This window comes from Pangasianodon hypophthalmus, chromosome 8 (genome assembly GCF_027358585.1).
Source record: "Pangasianodon hypophthalmus isolate fPanHyp1 chromosome 8, fPanHyp1.pri, whole genome shotgun sequence".
Taxonomy (NCBI): Eukaryota; Metazoa; Chordata; class Actinopteri; order Siluriformes; family Pangasiidae; genus Pangasianodon; species Pangasianodon hypophthalmus.
In genome coordinates, this window is record NC_069717.1 from 5696213 (window position 1) to 5715826 (window position 19614).

Consider the following 19614-nt stretch of genomic DNA (forward strand, 5'->3'; position numbering starts at 1 on the left):
AGGTGGCGTACTGTGTTTACTACACTGCTTAGTACGCAAGGACGAACCGGCGACTTGACCATCATAAGGGTGGTTTTAAATTTCTTTCTTTTTTTCTTTTTTTTTCTTTTCTTTTTTTTTTAATATAGCGTACCGTTGCCATGGCCACAGCGCGTGCGTTCGTCGTTACGCGTTATAACCTTTAAGAAAAGTTTTTAATCCATTTTCTTAAGTGCATCAAACAGTATTTTGCTTAATAATAAACAAGCTTAGCTTATTAATTATTATATTTATTTATTATATATATTTTACATTTATTATATTTATTTTCTATATTATATATTCTATAAAATATAATATATTTTATATAATATATATATATAATTTATATTATTATTTATATTAAAATTGTATTGATATTATTTTTTAAATATATTGTATAATAAAATTTAATTCAGTTAATATCAACTTTAATTTTAGTTAATATAATATAATTCCTACTGTGTATATATATATATATATATATATATATATATATCTCATCTCATCCATTTTATTTAGTTCTTTGCTATTAATTATTTCTCATTATTTTATCATGATATCTAATAGCATCATTCATTTTAGCTATAACATTATAATAGAATAGACTAATTTTTATATAATATAAATGTTGTATTAAAATAGCAAGCTTGTGTCAGTGATTTAAAATCAATAAATGATGGTTTGTAATGATCTACTTTGTCATATGTATACATCACTGTAGCGTAATGGGTTATTTGTGACTGATTGAAGATATGTTTAATTATTTTTTAATGGAATTCAAAAGGGCCATGCAGGAGACTGATGGACTCTAATGGTGACCTTATGCTAATATGCTGACTTCTATTTCCATCCCTTTCTCTCTCTCTTTGTTCCCTAACAGGCCAGACTTTTCCGGGATGGGATGATCGGATTAACACTGTCAGAGTGTTGCTTTTTGGAGACACAGCAGTAACACCTCACACACGTGTACCTTGTGTTCAGGACTCAATCTGGACCTTTGGAATCGGAGTTCATCGATATTGTGTGTGGATACTTCAGTAGCCCGTGACTGCATTTCTAGGCGTGGTTGTTTCATAACCTTAGACCTTGACCTGGCAAACAGGGACCTGGTTTATGGGCCTACTGAAGCCTTTTCTGTTAATGACATTCAAGGATCCCATTGGTGTTGACTGACGCACGTTTCACATTCTCTGTGCTTTTGGCCCTCTCCGGACCCTTCTCACATGGACCCATCCATGGCAGCGAGACGGTGCTCTGTGATTTTCCACTAACCCGTTCATTGGTCGTGTGTTTAAGCGGGAACGGGGTGGGAGGAGGATGCAGGCCGGGCTGCGGGTGCTGTGCGCCGGTGGAGGCGCTTCTCTCTGCTGCCTGCTCCTGCTGGGGCTCATCTACACACACCTCCTTAAAGAAGGTAAGTACAATGCAGAGGATTTTCCCACTTGTTTGTCTCTTTAATGTCCAGATCAAATGAACGGATTCACATTTTGCAGAGACAAGCTGAAGAGTTGCAAAGAAGTGAGAGATTCTCCATCGGTGCCTCTGATCATATGTACAGAGGCTACGTTCACACTGCCGCAGTCAGATTTTATACGAACAGCAAATCTGACAAGACAGTATTTTTCATATGTGATGCTGAAATCCCATACTATTATATGAAGCATTTAGATCAGAATTCAAGTGAAATTATAATTTCACACCAAGGAATTTTAATCATGGGTGAAATTTCCATATGTTGACCAGGGTCATTCATTGTTACCATAGAAACAAACTCTGTGCTGTATCTGGCAGCTGTAGTCATGCTTTTAATATATAGACTACTTAAAAATATATATCTACTTGAAAAAAGCCTCTGTGAATATATTCAACTTTTACAAAAACATTTTTAAACATTCATTGAACTACAGAATGACAGATCCCATTGTCAATGTCCCTATCTGTTTTATTTCTGTTTATACTGCAGAGCTTGAAGTCTTAATTCTGATTGGTCAGGTGTTGATTCATTTTCTGTAACTTTGTGGCTCAGAAAGTAATTCTGCCTGCAAGGTCTGTAGGTCTTTGGCAAAAACCTACCCAGGGACTTGTATGGTGGATGTTTAACATTTGTGGAAGGAGTCTCCAGTATCAGCGCTTTCCAATATATCTTCATGACGGAGGGTTTTATGGTTTCTTAGTAACATGTCTAACTTCAAGAGACACAAAAAAGAGAGGCTGGTGAGCTAATGACTGTTTATGGCTGATAACAGCAAGTGATAACAGGAAGTCATTTGTACAACCTGTTGTTCATTAGCAAATAAAAATCACTGACAAATTGTTGTGGAGTAAAAACACTTCAGAACATGCTGCAGTTGGAAAATATCGGACAAGTTTGGGGTGGGAAAGCATCACAGAAATCTATTTCCAATAACAGTATTCCTTATCGTGCTTTATTCCTTACATTTCATACAACATAGTCACTAAAGTAACTACATCTAAAACTGCACACTTCTATACTAAAGACTAAGCTCAATACTAATCAAAAATAGTCCCTTACCTACAGAGACACAGTATTATGACATACATATTGACCCAGTGTTATAGCATGTTGCTGCTAATTCCACTGAAATAAGTTGGCCAGATAACAAATAGACAAAATTTCTGAAGAAGCTGTTGTTACTGAAACAGTGCCCAGGGCTTAAACCCCTGCTGGTGTCAATCAACATCCAACAGCTTGTCTCATTTTGAATCTTGTATCTGATCTGGGCCTATAAAAATAACTCGGTTATATTGTTTATGATGATAAGATAGAATTGTTTTCGCTGACAGTCATTAGTTTTGAGGATGTAATACTCAGAGGAATATCACAGCATTCACAGACTATCTGCAGATCATTAAAAAGTATGAAAGAATCAATTATGTAAAATGTATGCCCTTAAGTGATGTTACAAACATGTGAAATGTGACCCACAGGGGCTTTTAATATTTTATTTACAATATTTTTTTAAGGCATCCATTTAGTCACATATGTGGATAAAACCAATTTGTTTTGTGCAGCCTTATTTAGCATCTCTCAAGATGATTGATTCTGATGGGAATGAAAATTGATGCAGTGTTACTTAAAGAGTATCACCCGAGATCAGGGCTGTCTTTCAGCTTCCCAACAACATTACTTTAGATATAATTCCATTAGATAACAGAAGTGTTGCTAAGCAACACATCAAAGGTTTCCCAACTGCAGCTTACTTTGATCCAATCAGATTTCCCATTTGAAACCAACTTTTTTTTTAAAGTCGTGCATATGTACTTATGTAAAGAACAGCTAATAAACAAAAACTTTAGCTAAAGCTATTTTAAATATTACACCTATAAGTGGAATGAGAAATTTCTAAACAAGGTTTAAAAACCTTGTAGCTTTTCAGACATGGGATACAGGGGTGGGAGATATGTTAAATAAAATATTTTATTTCATTTTCTTTTAAAAGTTATATTTTAAAGACTTCTTGTGATGTACAATATGCATGATGATATTTAGTTTTGCGGAGGCAACAACAAAACAATGGAGCCAGATTATGAAAAAATATAATCTCTGAGATTTTTTCTTAATACTTATATGTACAGTAAGTATGTAAAGGAAAATAAAAATGAATTGATACAAAAACAGATTTTAACGCTACTTGTTATAGCTACTTATTATAGTAAAAAGTAGCTATAACAAGCAGCATTAAAATCTATTTTTGTATCAATTCATTTTTATTTTCCTTTCCATACTTACTATACAAAAGACTTAGACAAGTTTATCGTGATGTTAATATAGCATAATGTTGATTTTATGTAAGGAATAAAATCACTTTGGGTGTGCTGTTATAGGAAAATAATCAACAACGGGCGGATGTGACATGGCCCGACATGAAGCAGAATAAGTCTTACCACACCGTAGTTGATTATTTTCCAATAACAGCACATCGCAAAGTGTTTTATTCCTCTCATACCACAGCAATTTGCCAACAGTCACAATTTTACAATTACAATTTATTTTAAAAAATGACACATTGTACTTTTTTATCCATTTATAGTTGCACTTGATGCTGTGGAATACCCACAAAAAATGTTAGTTCCAGTTATCACTTAAATTATGTACACAGTCTTATCTTTACAAGCCTCTTTCTTCCTCTTTCTTAAAGTAAATAAAAAAAACTTTACTTCTGATGGTTACAAAGCACTGACACTGGAGACTCCTTCCATACATGCTAAATAAACATCTCCTCACAGAACACTTCACCGTATCAATGATTACACAAGGTTTTATTCCTTTTTATGAGTGCCTTTTATACAAATCCCGCTGAATTAGCCTTAGCTATAGAAACGATAACATATTAGAATGAGCGCATTAATGTAAACCTGTGCTATAAACTACTGTCAGAGCTGCTGTTGTAGAAAATTAATCAACATCTTCTGTCCAATCAGAATCAAGATTTTTGCATTTCTAGGTAACCTAACCTTAAGACTGCTTAGCTTTGCAGTCACATGCTTTACTGTACACCTTAGTTTAGCTGTAATGGTGTAACAATAGAATAAAAATGTTACACCAGATTAAAAATGTCTCCGAGTGGCATTAATAAGAACTTGCTGATAGCTGTAGATACCTTACATCCAGTTTGATTTTTGGGCCGTGGCTTAATACGCAGAGGGACAAAACCACAATAGTGAAGGTAGAGAATGCTTCTGAGAGACCTGGTGACCTTGAGGTATTGATATGGAAATGGCGAGCAGAATATTGAGGGCAGAATTTGCACCTGCATTGAACAAGCTCATGTTGAATGTCAGATTGCTCACAAAGTCTCAAACCGAACTTTAACCATCCCCAGCACCTTAATATGGTTATAATATGTATGATGTATGTGTGTATGTGTATCCACATATACACATCCCCCCCAAAGGTAACACAGCAGGCTGAAGTACTCTATCATTTCATAATTCTGCAATATATTTGTTAAGATTCATAGATTCACTCATAGTCAGTAATAATGAAGGAGGCGTGGTCTCTGCGCCTGTCACTCTCAGTAAAGTAGGCGTGGCCTCTGTGCTTGTCAGTCCAAATAAAGGAGGTGTGGCTTCTATGCTTGTAAGGCTCAGTGAAGGAGATGTGGCCTGTGCGCCTGTCAGTCTTAGGGAAGGAGGAGTGGCCTCTATGCATATCAGTCTCAGTGAAGGAGGTGTGGCCTCTATGCATATCAGTCTTAGTGAAGGAGGTGTGGCCTCTATGTGTATCAGTCTTAGTGAAGGAGGTGTGGCCTCTGTGCCTGTCAGTCCCAGTCAAGGAGATGTGGTCTCTATGCTTATCAGTCTTAGTGAAGGAGGTGTGGCCTCTGTGTCTCTCAGTGTCAATCAAGGGGGTGTGGTCTCTATGCTTATCAGTCTTAGTGAAGGAGGTGTGGCCTCTGTGTCTCTCAGTGTCAATCAAGGGGGTGTGGTCTCTATGCTTATCAGTCTTAATGAAGGAGGTGTGGCCTCTGTGCCTGTCAGTCCCAATCAAGGGGGTGTGGTCTCTATGCTTATCAGTCTTAATGAAGGAGGTGTGGCCTCTGTGTCTCTCAATGCCAATCAAGGGTGTATGGTCTCTATGCTTATCAGTCTTAATGAAGGAGGTGTGGCCTCTGCGCCTGTCAGTCCCAAAAAAGAAGGCATGGCCTCGGTGTCTGTCAGTCTCAGTGAAGGAGGAATGGACTTTGTGTCTGTCAGTCTCAGTGAAGAGTGGCACAAGGCCACCCACTCTTCACAGAAATCTATTTTTCAGCATCATTGCATCAGATCATCGAACCGTATTACATCGTTTTAATACATTGGATCTTTGATCTCGTACTGAGATGCATACTGTATGGTCTCCGAAGGAGAACCACACGCCCACAATGGGGCCATGTACAATTATAGGCTAATTCTTTTTTTAAATGCATACATTTATTCTACAAATGAATACTGTTCTTTGGCTGGATTATGCAGCATGTAAGTAGAGCCATTTTATGGAAGCAGAAAAGAGGCATAAAGATTTGCATTTTAAAAGCCACTGAATTCTTAATAATGAAATTTAAACACCACTGAATTCATAGCATTGAACTATATTGTGCTGAAAACCATATTTTAAAATTTACATTTTCTAAAAAAAGAAAAAATCAACACTGAAAAACCTTTTATTGAATGTGTAGTAGATGTTTGTTTTTGGAAAATATGAATTATAAAATGTGAATCTTTGAACACTGAAATAAAACGAATTTCATTCCATTATTCAAAGCAAATGATTACAGATAATTACAGTCTGGTTTTCAAAGTGCTGTGAATTCAGTTGTGTTTAAATTTCATTATGAAGAATTCAGTGGCTTTTAAAATTCAAGTCTCTTTTTTGCTTCCATTCTTTTTCCCTCAGCAGATGAGCATTCATTTCTTTACAAGACGCTGTAAGACCGACAAAGGCCATGACCTCTGCAGCTGTGTGGATAACTTTGAAAGCACTCGTCACTATTGGCTTTTCTATATGTCTAAGGAGATGTTAGTATAGGATGCATGTGTGTGTGTGTGTGTGTGTGTATGTGTGTGTGACTGCAGTCTTAGTGCTTTTTCCACTTGATTTAATTACAGCATCCTCTGAGGCCAAAGCTGTCATCTGCAATCACACAGCATGACTGTGATGGCATCCCTGATAACGAGGAATTTTGTCAATATTGCGGTGTGTAACAAGCAGGCCAGTGACAAGGGAGATTTTTCAGAATAAAACCTATTGTTATAATTCCTCATTTCTTAAAAAAAAAGAAATCCTCATACCCACACGTAATTGTCCTGTACGGAACACTGCACAGAGATACGCATGCCTGGCACACATTACACTACATATCACTGATCAGCCGCTTCATGAATGGCGAAGCAACAAAGCACTACAGCACACACACTTACACGGGTGCCTGTGCGGGTTTGGAGAAATTTTATCAGGGAGGATAAAAAAAAGTCTCTCTCTCTTTTGAATATGCTTGCATATCCTTTTTCAGGCTCTCTCTCTCTCGTTCTCTTTCTCACTTTCTGCTTCGATTTTTCCCAACAGCTATGAATATTGGCTAGAGATCAATATTTTTAAAATGGAAATCAATTGCAGTCCTAGATGGAATATCTTTTTCCCCCTAAAGCAAAGTAGAATATATCTGGATAATAAAAAATATGCTGTAGCAGCACTGCAGGAAGGCCCTCAAAAGTCTCACAGCTGATATTTTTTGAAGAAAATTGTCTCCAGATTGGATCCAGACACACAAAGGAGTGGATTTGTGCATAAGATATGCCAATATTGGGTTCTCCCATATCAGGCACACCTTACTGTATTATTCTTTTAAACGTGAGGTCAGTAGATATATTTTTTGTTTTGTTCTTTTTTTTTGTAAAATTTGACAAAGTTGTCATCATAAAAACTCCCAGTTGTGCCCCGTAGTCTGTATAAGGTGGTGTTTAGTGGTGTTGCATTGAAGAGAGAGGAGTTCTTTGTACGTCTCTTAACAAAATTTATAAGTAGCAATAAAAGCACGTAAAGTGGTTGTAGTGCAGCTGATGATCAATATTATATTATATCAATATAATATACAATACAATATATTATTATATGTTATATTTATTATATAAATATACCCAGAGTCTATCCCAGGAGCACTGAGAGGTGGGAATACACCCCGCATGGGATGCCAGTCCATTGCAAGGTACCATGCACATAACGTTTATTTGGGAAAACAGAAAATGATGTGTTGTGCTCCCTTTCAGAAGTTTGCACAGAAATATGGGGTGCTTGGAGTGTCTCTTTTTGCGAATTCTGTACATAACGTTCCCCGAGCGCTCTTTTTTAGGGCAGCTGTTGACATTAACGCACGGTGAGTTCTGAGTGCTCGATGCGCCGCTTCAGTAAAAGTACAGACGCACGAGACGCCCTTTTGAGGGTGCACTAATATAGCTATGCACAGGGCACCGAGTGGCCCTAAATCCTGGCCCTGATGGCTCCCCTACAACGCAGCCATCTGTCATGGAGAGGACAGGAAATCAAAGAGTGCTTGGCTAAAGGCCTGAGAGCAGGCAGACAGATGAGCTGTCATCACCCAGTCCTCTGCCCGTTTATTTAACAATACATTTAGAAATGTCACTGCGCTGTCTGCACGGCCAGACACACACATACATACACACACACGCTGTGCAGGATGGCTCTTCTAGCCTTCATCATGGCAGTGTGTAGGTGGGAGTGTGCTCATGTGTGTATAGAAGAAAGAAAGAGAGAGAGAGAGAGAGAGACGGTTACCTCATATTATATTTGTATTTCAATGAATCACTGCATACACCAATACCACATATGAATAAAACATAAGTTATGGCGCTACATTCCTTCATGACTGTTTATTCTGTTGGCGTTATATATAATGCAGATGAGCTCAATGCTCTTACAGTACATGAGGACTAAACGGTGGCGTGTGCTAGAAATGCAGCGTCAGGCTCCAGTAGTGCCCCTGTAGCTAATGAAGCTCTTAGTGGAAAGGAATGTTTATGGAAAACCTGAAAACCTTTTAAGGGGAATATCAATTGTGATGCATGAAAAAGACCCATATTTCACAGCCGCGTGGCTACGACTTTTATTCGTGTCAACTGCTGACCTGTTTCACAGCAAATTATGCTGTTCTATGTGTTTCTTTTCCACTCTCTCTCTCTCTCTCTCTCTCACACACACACACAAACACACACAGACATACGCAGACATATGGAGCTGTGGAATTTTCCAGAGTTGCAGGTTGACGAATAATAGCTTTTGCATTCTTTCTATGTATGCAAACCTTAACGTGCTGTTGTTGAGCTCTTTATTTACTGAGATGGAGAGATCTAGAGATTTAGATTTGGATAAATCCATAGTATACAGCTGCACACAAGGGTTATATGGATACTAGGACTGATGGTACTGTACTACCATGAAACTGCATAGACCTCTTTCCTGAATTCTTTCCCGTATTTTAAAACATAAAGTTACAGCTTTACTTCTGATTGTTATAAAGTGCTGACACTGGAGACTCCTTCCAAAATTGCTAAATAAGCATCTCCTCCCAGACTTCACCATGTCAACAATTACCTACACATGTCCGTATGTAATATAAACCTGCAATTTGCCTTGCAGCTGGAACTACTCTCAGCCGCAGAAAATTAATCCACACCTTCTTAGGTGAGTAAATGAGAAATAACTCTGCCTGTACATAGTTATCAGGATATCTTTCAGGTGTACTTTTGCAGAGAGAGTGCTTTTTATTCTGTGTGGAACATGCAGGTTTAGTTCAGACACCACCTTACTGCTAGTAAATGGTCTCGAGGGACGTCGGGTCAAGGCAAGTCATGCTTGTGGCTCTAAGAGAACACAGCACGGAGCAGGGTTTGATCAGTGCCTTCAGGTAGCTTGGGGTTGGATTGATTTTGGCTTTGTAGGTAAGTAAGCATCAGGTGAGGAAATACAGCGATGGGGTGATATGGGAGAAAATAAAACACTCTGGATTGGTTGCAGGGGTCTGATGATGTGCTTGCGAGGACCTGCCAGAAGAAAGTTGCAGTAGTCCAGTCTCAAAAGGAAGCAATGGACTGAACAAGCACCTGAGTGGGAGAGAAATGGCTGAATCCTACCTTAGCAACTAGAAAAAGATTTCATGTGTTGTTAAGTAGTGTGATCAGAGACTTCTCCAGGGAGATGACAAGGTTTGGACATGGGTTCATATCACCAAGGATATATACTGCAGCTTAGTCTTGCTAGGCTTGCTGGGAGAGCAGAAGTTTGCATCCTTTTGTATTCTCTGATCCTCGCGGTTGTATTTAGACCCCCTGTAGACCACCTCCCAGGCTTAACTGTTCTACCCCTGCCAGATTACTTGGCAAATCTTTGCTTTTTCTTACCCTTCATATCTGTTCTAACTCTGTCAGGTGTGATGCGCTGTAATTCTTCAAATCAGGTCTGATACTGAGAGGGTCAGGGCATAACTGTTGCTTTTGCCTGATCCTTTGAAATGCTTTGAAATGTCTTGTTTTAGAATGCATCCACATTTCAATTTTTTTTAGTCACTTTAATGTTACTAGGTGAGATTTTTTTCTATTGGTACTTAATATACCTCAAGGTCAAAATTTGTATTGTCATAGCATAAATACAGAAGGTTTTCAGTCATCAAGGCCACTTTAAAACATGTAATAGCAATGAGTTAGCTTTTTCTCTTACATACTTTATTCATTTTATTTATTTTAATTTTTTTTGATTGATTGATTGACTGATTGCATAGCCAAATGCTAGGCATCTGGATAGCCGGAAGCATAAAGTGCCCTGTCTGATTCTTCTCCGACAGTTTTTCATCATGAATGATCCAGTTTTCTGAATGACTCACTAATGCGAATGAATCAGTGAATGACTCACTGAGTCATTTCTTTCATTCAGTTGCTGCTGATTCCAAACCCACATGTGGAGATGGAAGCCAAAGGACTAAATTTCTATACATATCAATATGTTTATCTGTCCGTGTTTTTTTTTTTTTTGTTGAACATCTGTAAATTACCTAAGTCATCCCTTGAGTCCGTGAAGCCTTTCGGTCAAGACTGACCTTTGCTTCTGTCTCGTTCAGAAGTTCAGAGTTTGAGTCAGTAAATCTTTTTGGTGAAGACTGAGATTCATCACTTGAGGTCCATGCCTTTCTCATTTACTCCTGTTATTTGGGTTACTTCTTTTAAACACATGCGAGTAAGTCTTATTTGCAAATGTAAGTAAGCCAAAACTGATCCTGGAAGGGGTTCAACATGGTGACTGTGTTACCTACAGTATGTCCCGCCCCTCCAGGAAGAAGAGGCGATCAACCAAAAAAAATGCCTGATTCTTACACTGAGCTTAGATATGAGGGAGGACCCAAAAATTCCCAGAATTGTTTAAAAAAAATGACTGTTATAAAACTTACAGCATTTCTCCTTTTTATTCCCCTTCAAAGTACTCTCCTTAAGATGTGATCCACTTTGTGATCCATGTTTTTTCCATTCCTGGAAACACTTCCTATAGTCATCTTTTGTGATCATCTCTAGAACCTTATGCATTTTTTTTCTGGATTTCTTCCACAGTGGCGAATCTTTTCCCCTTCAGTCTCATTGTGAATTTCAGGAACAAAAAGAAGTCACAAGGAGCGAGATCTGGCAAATATGGTGGATGTGAGGTGATAACCACATTGTTTCTGGTTAAAAACTCCATGGTTGACAATGCATTGTGTGCAGCTGCATTGTTGTGAAGAACGACAATCACCCAATTCACGTGCACAACCTTAGAAAAAAAAATTACACTCTGCTCTATTAGTGATTCTAAATTGCCCCTTTAGTAGTATCCGGAGCAACCTGATTTTTTTCATGTTATATGTGTTATAACATTTTATCTGATCTTAACAGCCATTTCAAATCCCTGTTTCAAATCTTTCTGGTACACTCAAGCAGACAAGAGCCTGACCTTGTATGACTGAGCATAACTTCCCAGGTGCTTTGCCAAGATGTCTGCCGAGTTTACAGACTTCACTAGGACTCCTAGGACACTTGATTCAGCTCCATTATAGCCTGATGGTTAGCTGATGAGAGAACGCAGGTGGGATAGAATTAGACGAACTAAAGTGGAGCTGGAGCATATCTGATCTATGTAATTCTCAACCAGGAGAATTAGGAGACAGACAGAAAGAAAGAAATTCAGTCAGTCAGTCAGTCAGTTTACCATCATACACATTATTCTCTACAGTTCTTCTGTCTCTGTTTCTAACTCTCTGTCTGTCTCACTGGTGTGTCTGCACACCCGAGGGGTTAAACTCCTCTCCAATTCCCAGCATATGCTCAACCTGCAAGCGCTTCTGTCCCTGCAAATCACTACAAACCCAGCAAGCATCAGTGATAGGGGCCACATAGAGTGCTACTAACACACCAGCCAAAAACTTCATGGCAAATGGAGAGCCTGGCAAAGCATGAGAGTAGATATAATTTGAAATTATGCAGAGCGTTAAACTTATCAAACTTTTTTATATAACTGTCTTATATTTTGAATGCTTTAAATTAATCTTGACATTTCTGCAGACTCTTGGCATCTCTCAGCAGTTTCTTTAGGGAGCCACACAGACTGATTTTCCAGCAGCATTGAAGAAGTTTCCACATATAATACATTAAGCACCTCTTCATGACTTATCCCCAAGTTTGAATTAAAACTGCTTATTTTGCCTTTTTGCAACTTTTCTATTTATACTCGGATGACAAGGACATTTTGCTTTCGTGGTTTGGCTTCACTTGTCCCTTTAGCGCTGGGTTGCCAGGGTCATGTTTTTTATGCCAAATTGGACTAGTTGTGGGTAGAAACAGCATGTATGTGATGTTCTTGGGCTACTGAAAAATAGTCCACAACGGCCAAAATAGTGTTTTAAAATAATTAATCAGAATAAATCTGTTCAATTTCTGCAAAGATATGCTATGGCAAACAAAGGGAAAGTGTAAGTGCAGACAGTATTTACGATATACAGAACCATTTCTGCAAAGATTGGCAGAGGGAAAGGGGGATTATGAAGTGGATATTGGCCATACCAGCCAATGACAAAAAGGTGGCTTGTGGATTTTGCAAATCAAACATTTGTGCGCACCATGGAGAACTCCCTGAGAAAGACTGAGAAAAAGAAGAAAAAGTCTCCCTTTTCCAATGCCCAGACTAGTCCAGGTGTTTTCATGCGGTTTTTGAGATGTAGTTGGGCTGGAAATTTTGCTGAGGCTTGGCAAAAATACCACCTTAGAGAGAAGCGTCACTACAAATCAATACAAATATGCTATGGCCTTCACACTCTCCAGATCTCAACCCAATTAAACACCTATGGGAGATTTTGGAGCGGTGTGTTAGACAGCGTCTAACGCCACCACCATCAAAACACTAACAGAGGGAAAATCTTTTGTAAGAGCGATGTTCATCACTCCAGTACAGTTCTAGAGACTTGTAGAAGTTATGGCAAGATGCATTGGAGTTGTTCTGGTGGCTCATGTTAGCTCAACACCTTATTAACACAGTTATGATTTTTTTTTCTTTGAACATTTGTCTTAAAAACACGTTTCAGGAAAAAGCCTTTAGATCAAAACCTCTCTAAGATCAGCAAATATGTGTGTTTACATCTTTGTATTTCATGCATGATAATATTGTAACCACATACATTTATATTTGGTAATCAAATGTCTCTTTGGTTAGTTGGTTTGGAATGATATTGCTATCATATGTAAAGTGCAAACCAGCTCATAACACCTACAACCAGTTTCCTGTGTCAGTGCTTGTTTCCTTTCAGCAGTTTAGAACTGTTTAATACAGAATGGATTCAGGTTGCAGCCATAGCAAATGCTACTGCGAACCATAGATCTGTTTAGGTGTGAGAATAAAGTGTGTGTTAGGATGTAGTATATTGGGAAGTAGATATGAATTTAGTTGTCAAATGTGGCCGGAGAGATGAATTTGTCTAAAATGCCCTAAATCTCGGGCTTCTGTGCCTATTCTCCCCATGATTATGTGGGTTTCTTCTGGGTTCTCCAGTTTCGTCCCACCTACCAAAAACATACCAGGAGGTAGATTGGCTGTGACAAATTGCCCCTAGGTGTGAATGAGTGTGTGAATGTGAATGCATGGTGCCATGCGATGGACTGGTGTAACATCCTGACCAGGATAAAGCACTTACTGAAGATGAATCAATGGATTTTTACATGGCTCTCTATCTAGATATAATACTGAAATGACAAGGTGCAAACAAGGTTATAATTATAATTATAATTATAAAAAGATTTCAAAATTTCAGAAACAGCCCTGCCCTTAGGGCTAAATAAAGAAGCCAAAAAAAGTGTAAAGTGTGTTAGCTTTCACAGATGTTTGCATCACACCTTCGGCATGTGATATATAAATATTCGCTAATTACCTCTATGGCCATTTTTTTGCCTTTATAACTGCCTCTGGCCTCTTTGTGTATCCTCTGAGCAGCTTTTGGATCCTTTCAATATCATTATTCTTCTCAATTCTTCCTGAAATATCAATTCTTACTCTTTCCCATTGCTTGGTCAATCTTTTCTCATTATTCTTAACATTTCTGTTCTGATGTCATACACTACCTTCTTCATGTCAGACCTGGAGACAGAGAGAATGACAAAATTCTCCTTTTCAAGCTATTTTTCTGTTCATCTTTGTGTATATTTTGGATTATCATCATGGATTTTTTTTCTACACCCACATTTCATTTAAAAATTTTTTCATATTCCGAATCATTTTTTATGAGACCAGTTGTAAAACACCCAGAAACAATGGGGGGTGCAAACATTTGCACTCTGCTATATACAGGAAAGTTGCACAAATTTCTGTGCCTTACAGATGCAATCTCAGGCTCTGTACGGAGACAGAAAGGCTTCCTGTCACATCGATGAACATGACACATGCTGTCATAGCTTTCGGCGAACAAAAAAAACACAGTGTGTATCTCTCATTCTTTTTCCCTTCTCCCTGTCTTCCTATAGGGTTCTCTCTCTGTATCTCTTTCCCTCCTCTATGGCCTTCAAGGCTTATCTCACTTGGCCCATTCATCTGTTTGATGTTGAAAACATGGGAAAGGTATCTGATATCTGATGCCACGGCTCTCTCCAGGCGAACAGCTGTGCGTCTTTCCCTTCCGGTGCATCTCACTACACAGATGTGTATGTCCATATCCGTGCTGTGTGCTTGTTATCACATTAGGATGTTTGAATGTTTTTTTGAATGTTGTATGTGTGTGTGAGTGTGCAGTCTGAAATGAAAAAAAAAAGGCAAATAGGCAGCTCTCAATGGAGTTAAAAGCCCTTTAATGCTCGTGTATATAATCTCTGAGCTGAGGGTTTACCATGGACCATTGTGCAGAGACTCGCTCCGTCACAAAGAGGCACGGTTTGGGGAAAAAGAGAAACAGGAACAGAGAAAGGGAGAGAGAGAGAGAGACAGAGAGAAAGAGAGAGAGAGAGAGAGGTGACCTTGATCTGGTCCCTTACCCTCTATCATCTTTACCATAATGATGTCTGCTGGGGTTTCTCTTCTTCCTCTCAATAAAATGCCCCCCATCACTGATGAGGTTAAAACAATGTTAATAGCCTGCTCACAAAAGCGCCTGGCTGGAAAATGCCATTATGTTTAATTCAGGGATGGGACTGGTGCTTACTAGGTGCACCTTTAACGGTATACGCCAGTCGCTGATCTGTTTTTGGCTACTCACGTTTTTTTTTTTGTTTTGTTTTTTTACCTCAACAAGCATTATTGTCATGATGTCATCCAAGCGCTAAAGGATAACTAATACATCCATGGAGTCAGACCTTTTGGCAATGGTTTATTGAGAGTAAATGCACCTCAAAAATGAACCTGTTGGCTAGCATGAAAACCAAAATGGAGTCTGTTGGAAATGCAAAACAGGAACTCATCCAGGAAACAGGAAGTTCTCGTCCAGGATGGTGTTGGAAGCACTACTGATCTGACTACAGATTCTACTATTAATGCTCACACTCTGACTAGCATCTTCCCTCTGCCAAGAATTTGCTGTTCTAATATCCGATAGGAATGTGGGTTCAACAAAATACAAACCGTAGCAGGGCCAGATTTCAATATCAAACCCAATTCCCCCAAAAGGTTAACATGCTAACTATGAACATGATCACAACCTAGCATGTAAGCACACTTTATAGATATACAGTTATTCATTGTAGCCCATATGTTACTATGGAAATTTCTCTCGACTCATATCAGTGAAAGGAACCTCCATATGAACACCATTGACCAGATTTTGGTTGGTGCACTATTCTCAGCATAGCATAGCATGGTGTATTGCACTATTCTCAGCATAGCATAGGAAGGTGTATTGCACTATTCTCAGCATAGCATAGCATGGTGTACTGCACTATTCTCAGCATAGCATAGCATGGTGTACTGCACTATTCTCAGCATAGCATAGCATGGTATATTGCACTATTCTCAGCATAGCATAGGAAGGTGTATTGCACTATTCTCAGCATAGCATAGGAAGGTGTATTGCACTATTCTCAGCATAGCATAGCATGGTGTACTGCACTATCCTCAGCATAGCATAGCATGGTGTATTGCACTATTCTCAGCATAGCATAGCATGGTGTACTGCACTATTCTCAGCATAGCATAGCATGGTGTACTGCACTATTCTCAGCATAGCATAGCATGGTGTATTGCACTATTCTCAGCATAGCATAGCATGGTATATTGCACTATTCTCAGCATAGCATAGCATGGTGTATTGCACTATTCTCAGCATAGCATAGCATGGTGTACTGCACTATTCTCAGCATAGCATAGCATGGTATATTGCACTATTCTCAGCATAGCATAGCATGGTGTATTGCACTATTCTCAGCATAGCATAGCATGGTATACTGCACTATTCTCAGCATAGCATAGCATGGTGTACTGCACTATTCTCAGAATAGCATGGTGTATTGAACTATTCTCAGCATAGCATGGTATATTGCACTATTCTCAGCATAGCATAGCATAGTGTATTGCACTATTCTCAGCATAGCATGGTGTATTGAACTATTCTCAGCATAGCATGGTATATTGCACTATTCTCAGCATAGCATAGCATAGTGTATTGCACTATTCTCAGCATAGCATAGCATGGTATACTGCACTATTCTCAGCATAGCATAGCATGGTGTACTGCACTATTCTCAGCATAGCATAGCATGGTGTACTGCACTATTCTCAGCATAGCATGGTGTATTGCACTATTCTCAGCATAGCATGGTATATTGCACTATTCTCAGCATAGCATAGCATAGTGTATTGCACTATTCTCAGCATAGCATGGTGTATTGAACTATTCTCAGCATAGCATGGTATATTGCACTATTCTCAGCATAGCATAGCATGGTGTACTGCACTATTCTCAGCATAGCTTGGTATATTGAACTATTCTCAGCATAGCATGATGTATTGCACTATTCTCAGCATAGCATGATGTATTGCAATGGTGGAAGTTTATCAGGTACAGCAGCATAACTGGTGGTTTTTAGACATCTTAGTGGGAGACCAAAACTGACGTGGAGGTTAGTGTTTCCATGTTAGTGAGTGAATATGAGGAGATTTATGACATGTTGAATTGAAATTGTTTCATTGCCAATATTCCGAAGTTGATAGACTGTATAAATAAAAATAACAACTTGACTATTTTTGGACATTCACTGGTATGCAAAGTGACATCCCACTTTAAAGCTTTAAAGCAAGCTAGACTATCTTGCCAATAATAGGTAGGACTGGTAAGTGCAGTGTTATGATTACTGTGTGAGTGAGAGTTTTTTTTGTTTTTGCTCATATGAGTGTGTAAGGTGCTCCAGTCAGCACATTTTTTGTTTAAAAAAAAACACCCTAAAGCACCATAGGGCCCTAACTTATACTGTACATTAAAAAAAATAGCCTTAGTCTCTAACTGTACATCTACATGGGCAACACTGTGGCCTCACAGCTCCTGGATTTGAACCTGGGGTTTAGTTAAGCCTAACCCTAACTCTGTGTGTGATGGACAAGAGTTCCATCCAGAGCGTTACACCACAACCCTGAATGAATGAATGAATGAATGGTTGATTAGCAAAATAGGAATGTGTATTAATAGCTAGTAAATTATCTTAAAATGCAACTTATGAAATATTACCTTTAAATGGAACTGCATTTCATTCCACGATTTCATTTTGTATGTAGTCTGTATCTATCTGAGTCTACATTTCTGCTTGAAGTGCAAGCAGTAATAACCACAACTGCAGTAAAAATACAAAAAACTTTGGTAGCCTTCAAATGCCTGAACAACAGAACAACTGCCTTAAAATTGACACAAAACTGTAATAGTGTAATAAAAGAGCAATATCGATCACATACCTCCAAGCTATAGCACATAACCCTGCAGAACAGGCTAATTTATTAAGTAATAAAATAAGCTGTCCAAAGTTGCTAGCATTGTAATGTGGCGCAGGTGTAGCGTCAGGCTGAACCTCACCGCTAGCACTAGCAGGACTAATATCAGCAAAACGGGAATGTCTTTGCAGAACTAACACTAAAGCCGTCTGACTGGGGATCTGGGGCAGTTAAAGCCACCACAGGCCTGTTTGTAAAAAAAAAAAAAAAAAGTGTTTTCATTGTCATAAACCTGATTTTACAGCTGCCTACATGGCACGCAACATTTTTAGATATATGGGATGGATGAAATCATTTGATGTCTTGTAATAGACAGTGAAGGCAACAATCTTGGAGGCATTTTGCACTTATCTAAGGGTTTCTGTAAATTAGCACTGTAAATCAGCCCTCAGGCTCTCGGATAAGTGGTGAAGTATCGTCCTGTAACACAATTCCAACTGCCAAAACTTCCTACGACTAGAAATTCTAAATGCCCTGGATGACTGAAAACATTCACAGATATTACTAGACATCATTTCTGCTATAATGTGTCTAATATCTATTTCACACTGCATTAATTTATATCACTGAACGATGTGTAACCTAATTAAACTCAATTATACCACAGCACTGTAGAATTCTCAAATCTGGTTGGTCAGATGATGTTGATTAATTTTCTGTAGCAGCAGCTCTCACAATGGTGCCAGCTGCAAGGCAAATCACGAGTTCATATTAATGCACACGGTCTAATAAATTATCGTTTCTATAGTAACAGGTAATTAAAAGGACTTGTATAACTGACCCTCCATATAATCTAAGACTAATAAGCAGATTAAAAAGCATGCTGTTTTTTTAACAAGGAAGTGATTTATAACAGTCGGTGGGTTTTCCGCCATGGGACAGTCTTCAACACAGAGGACTTTGTGCTTTGTGGTGTCTCAGTAACATGACAAGCTGCATTTTTTTGTTTTATTCACTATAAGAGAGATATAAAGAGAGGCTGGTGAGAGAAAAACCGGTTAGAGCTGAAAGAAATCTTGTTATGGGGATGTTCCACAACACTAAAGGTAACTATAAACTGATAAAAAGTACAGTGTTTTTTGTTTTTTGGGTTTTTTTTGCTGAGGTATAAGAGAAATAAAACATTTTGGGACATGCTGTTGTTGGACGATAATCAACTTTGGGCTAGATCACACCACTGCATAACTGATCATTTTCCTATACCAACACACCCCACAGTGTTTCATTCTTTACACGTAGTGGCCTATTTGGACACATACATATACTTTTAGTACATCACTAAACCCTATAATATGCTATTGAGCCCTCTAATGAACCACAGTGTTTTATTATTGCGTTCTGAAACTTTTACAAATAGGTTACAAATAGGTTTTCAGTGTGTTCATTAATAAATCATATCCAAAAAGTTTGTTTTAATTTATTGCAAGGCACATCGCAATATCATGCAGCCTCAGTGTATATTAATAGGTGCTTTTCCATCACAGGGACCTTTAGTATTTACTTTTGTGAGGAAACAGACATAATTGGCTTGGAGCTTGCCATACTGACCGTACTGACCGTACTGACCGTACTGACGCTAGCTCAAAATCACGCTTTTATCAGTCATTTTTAAA

The 19614-nt window shown here is 38.5% G+C and overlaps 1 protein-coding gene across 1 annotated transcript in view; it reads left to right on the forward strand.

Moving 5' to 3' along the window:
* Positions 1-19614, forward strand: part of tafa5l (TAFA chemokine like family member 5, like) — a 72309-nt gene that overhangs the window by 769 nt on the left and 51926 nt on the right. Inside the window, exon 2 of the mRNA XM_026927952.3 lies at positions 902-1435. Within this exon, the coding sequence (XP_026783753.1) occupies positions 1339-1435 (97 nt within the window). The 5' untranslated portion in view covers positions 902-1338. The remainder of the gene's footprint in view (positions 1-901; positions 1436-19614) is intronic.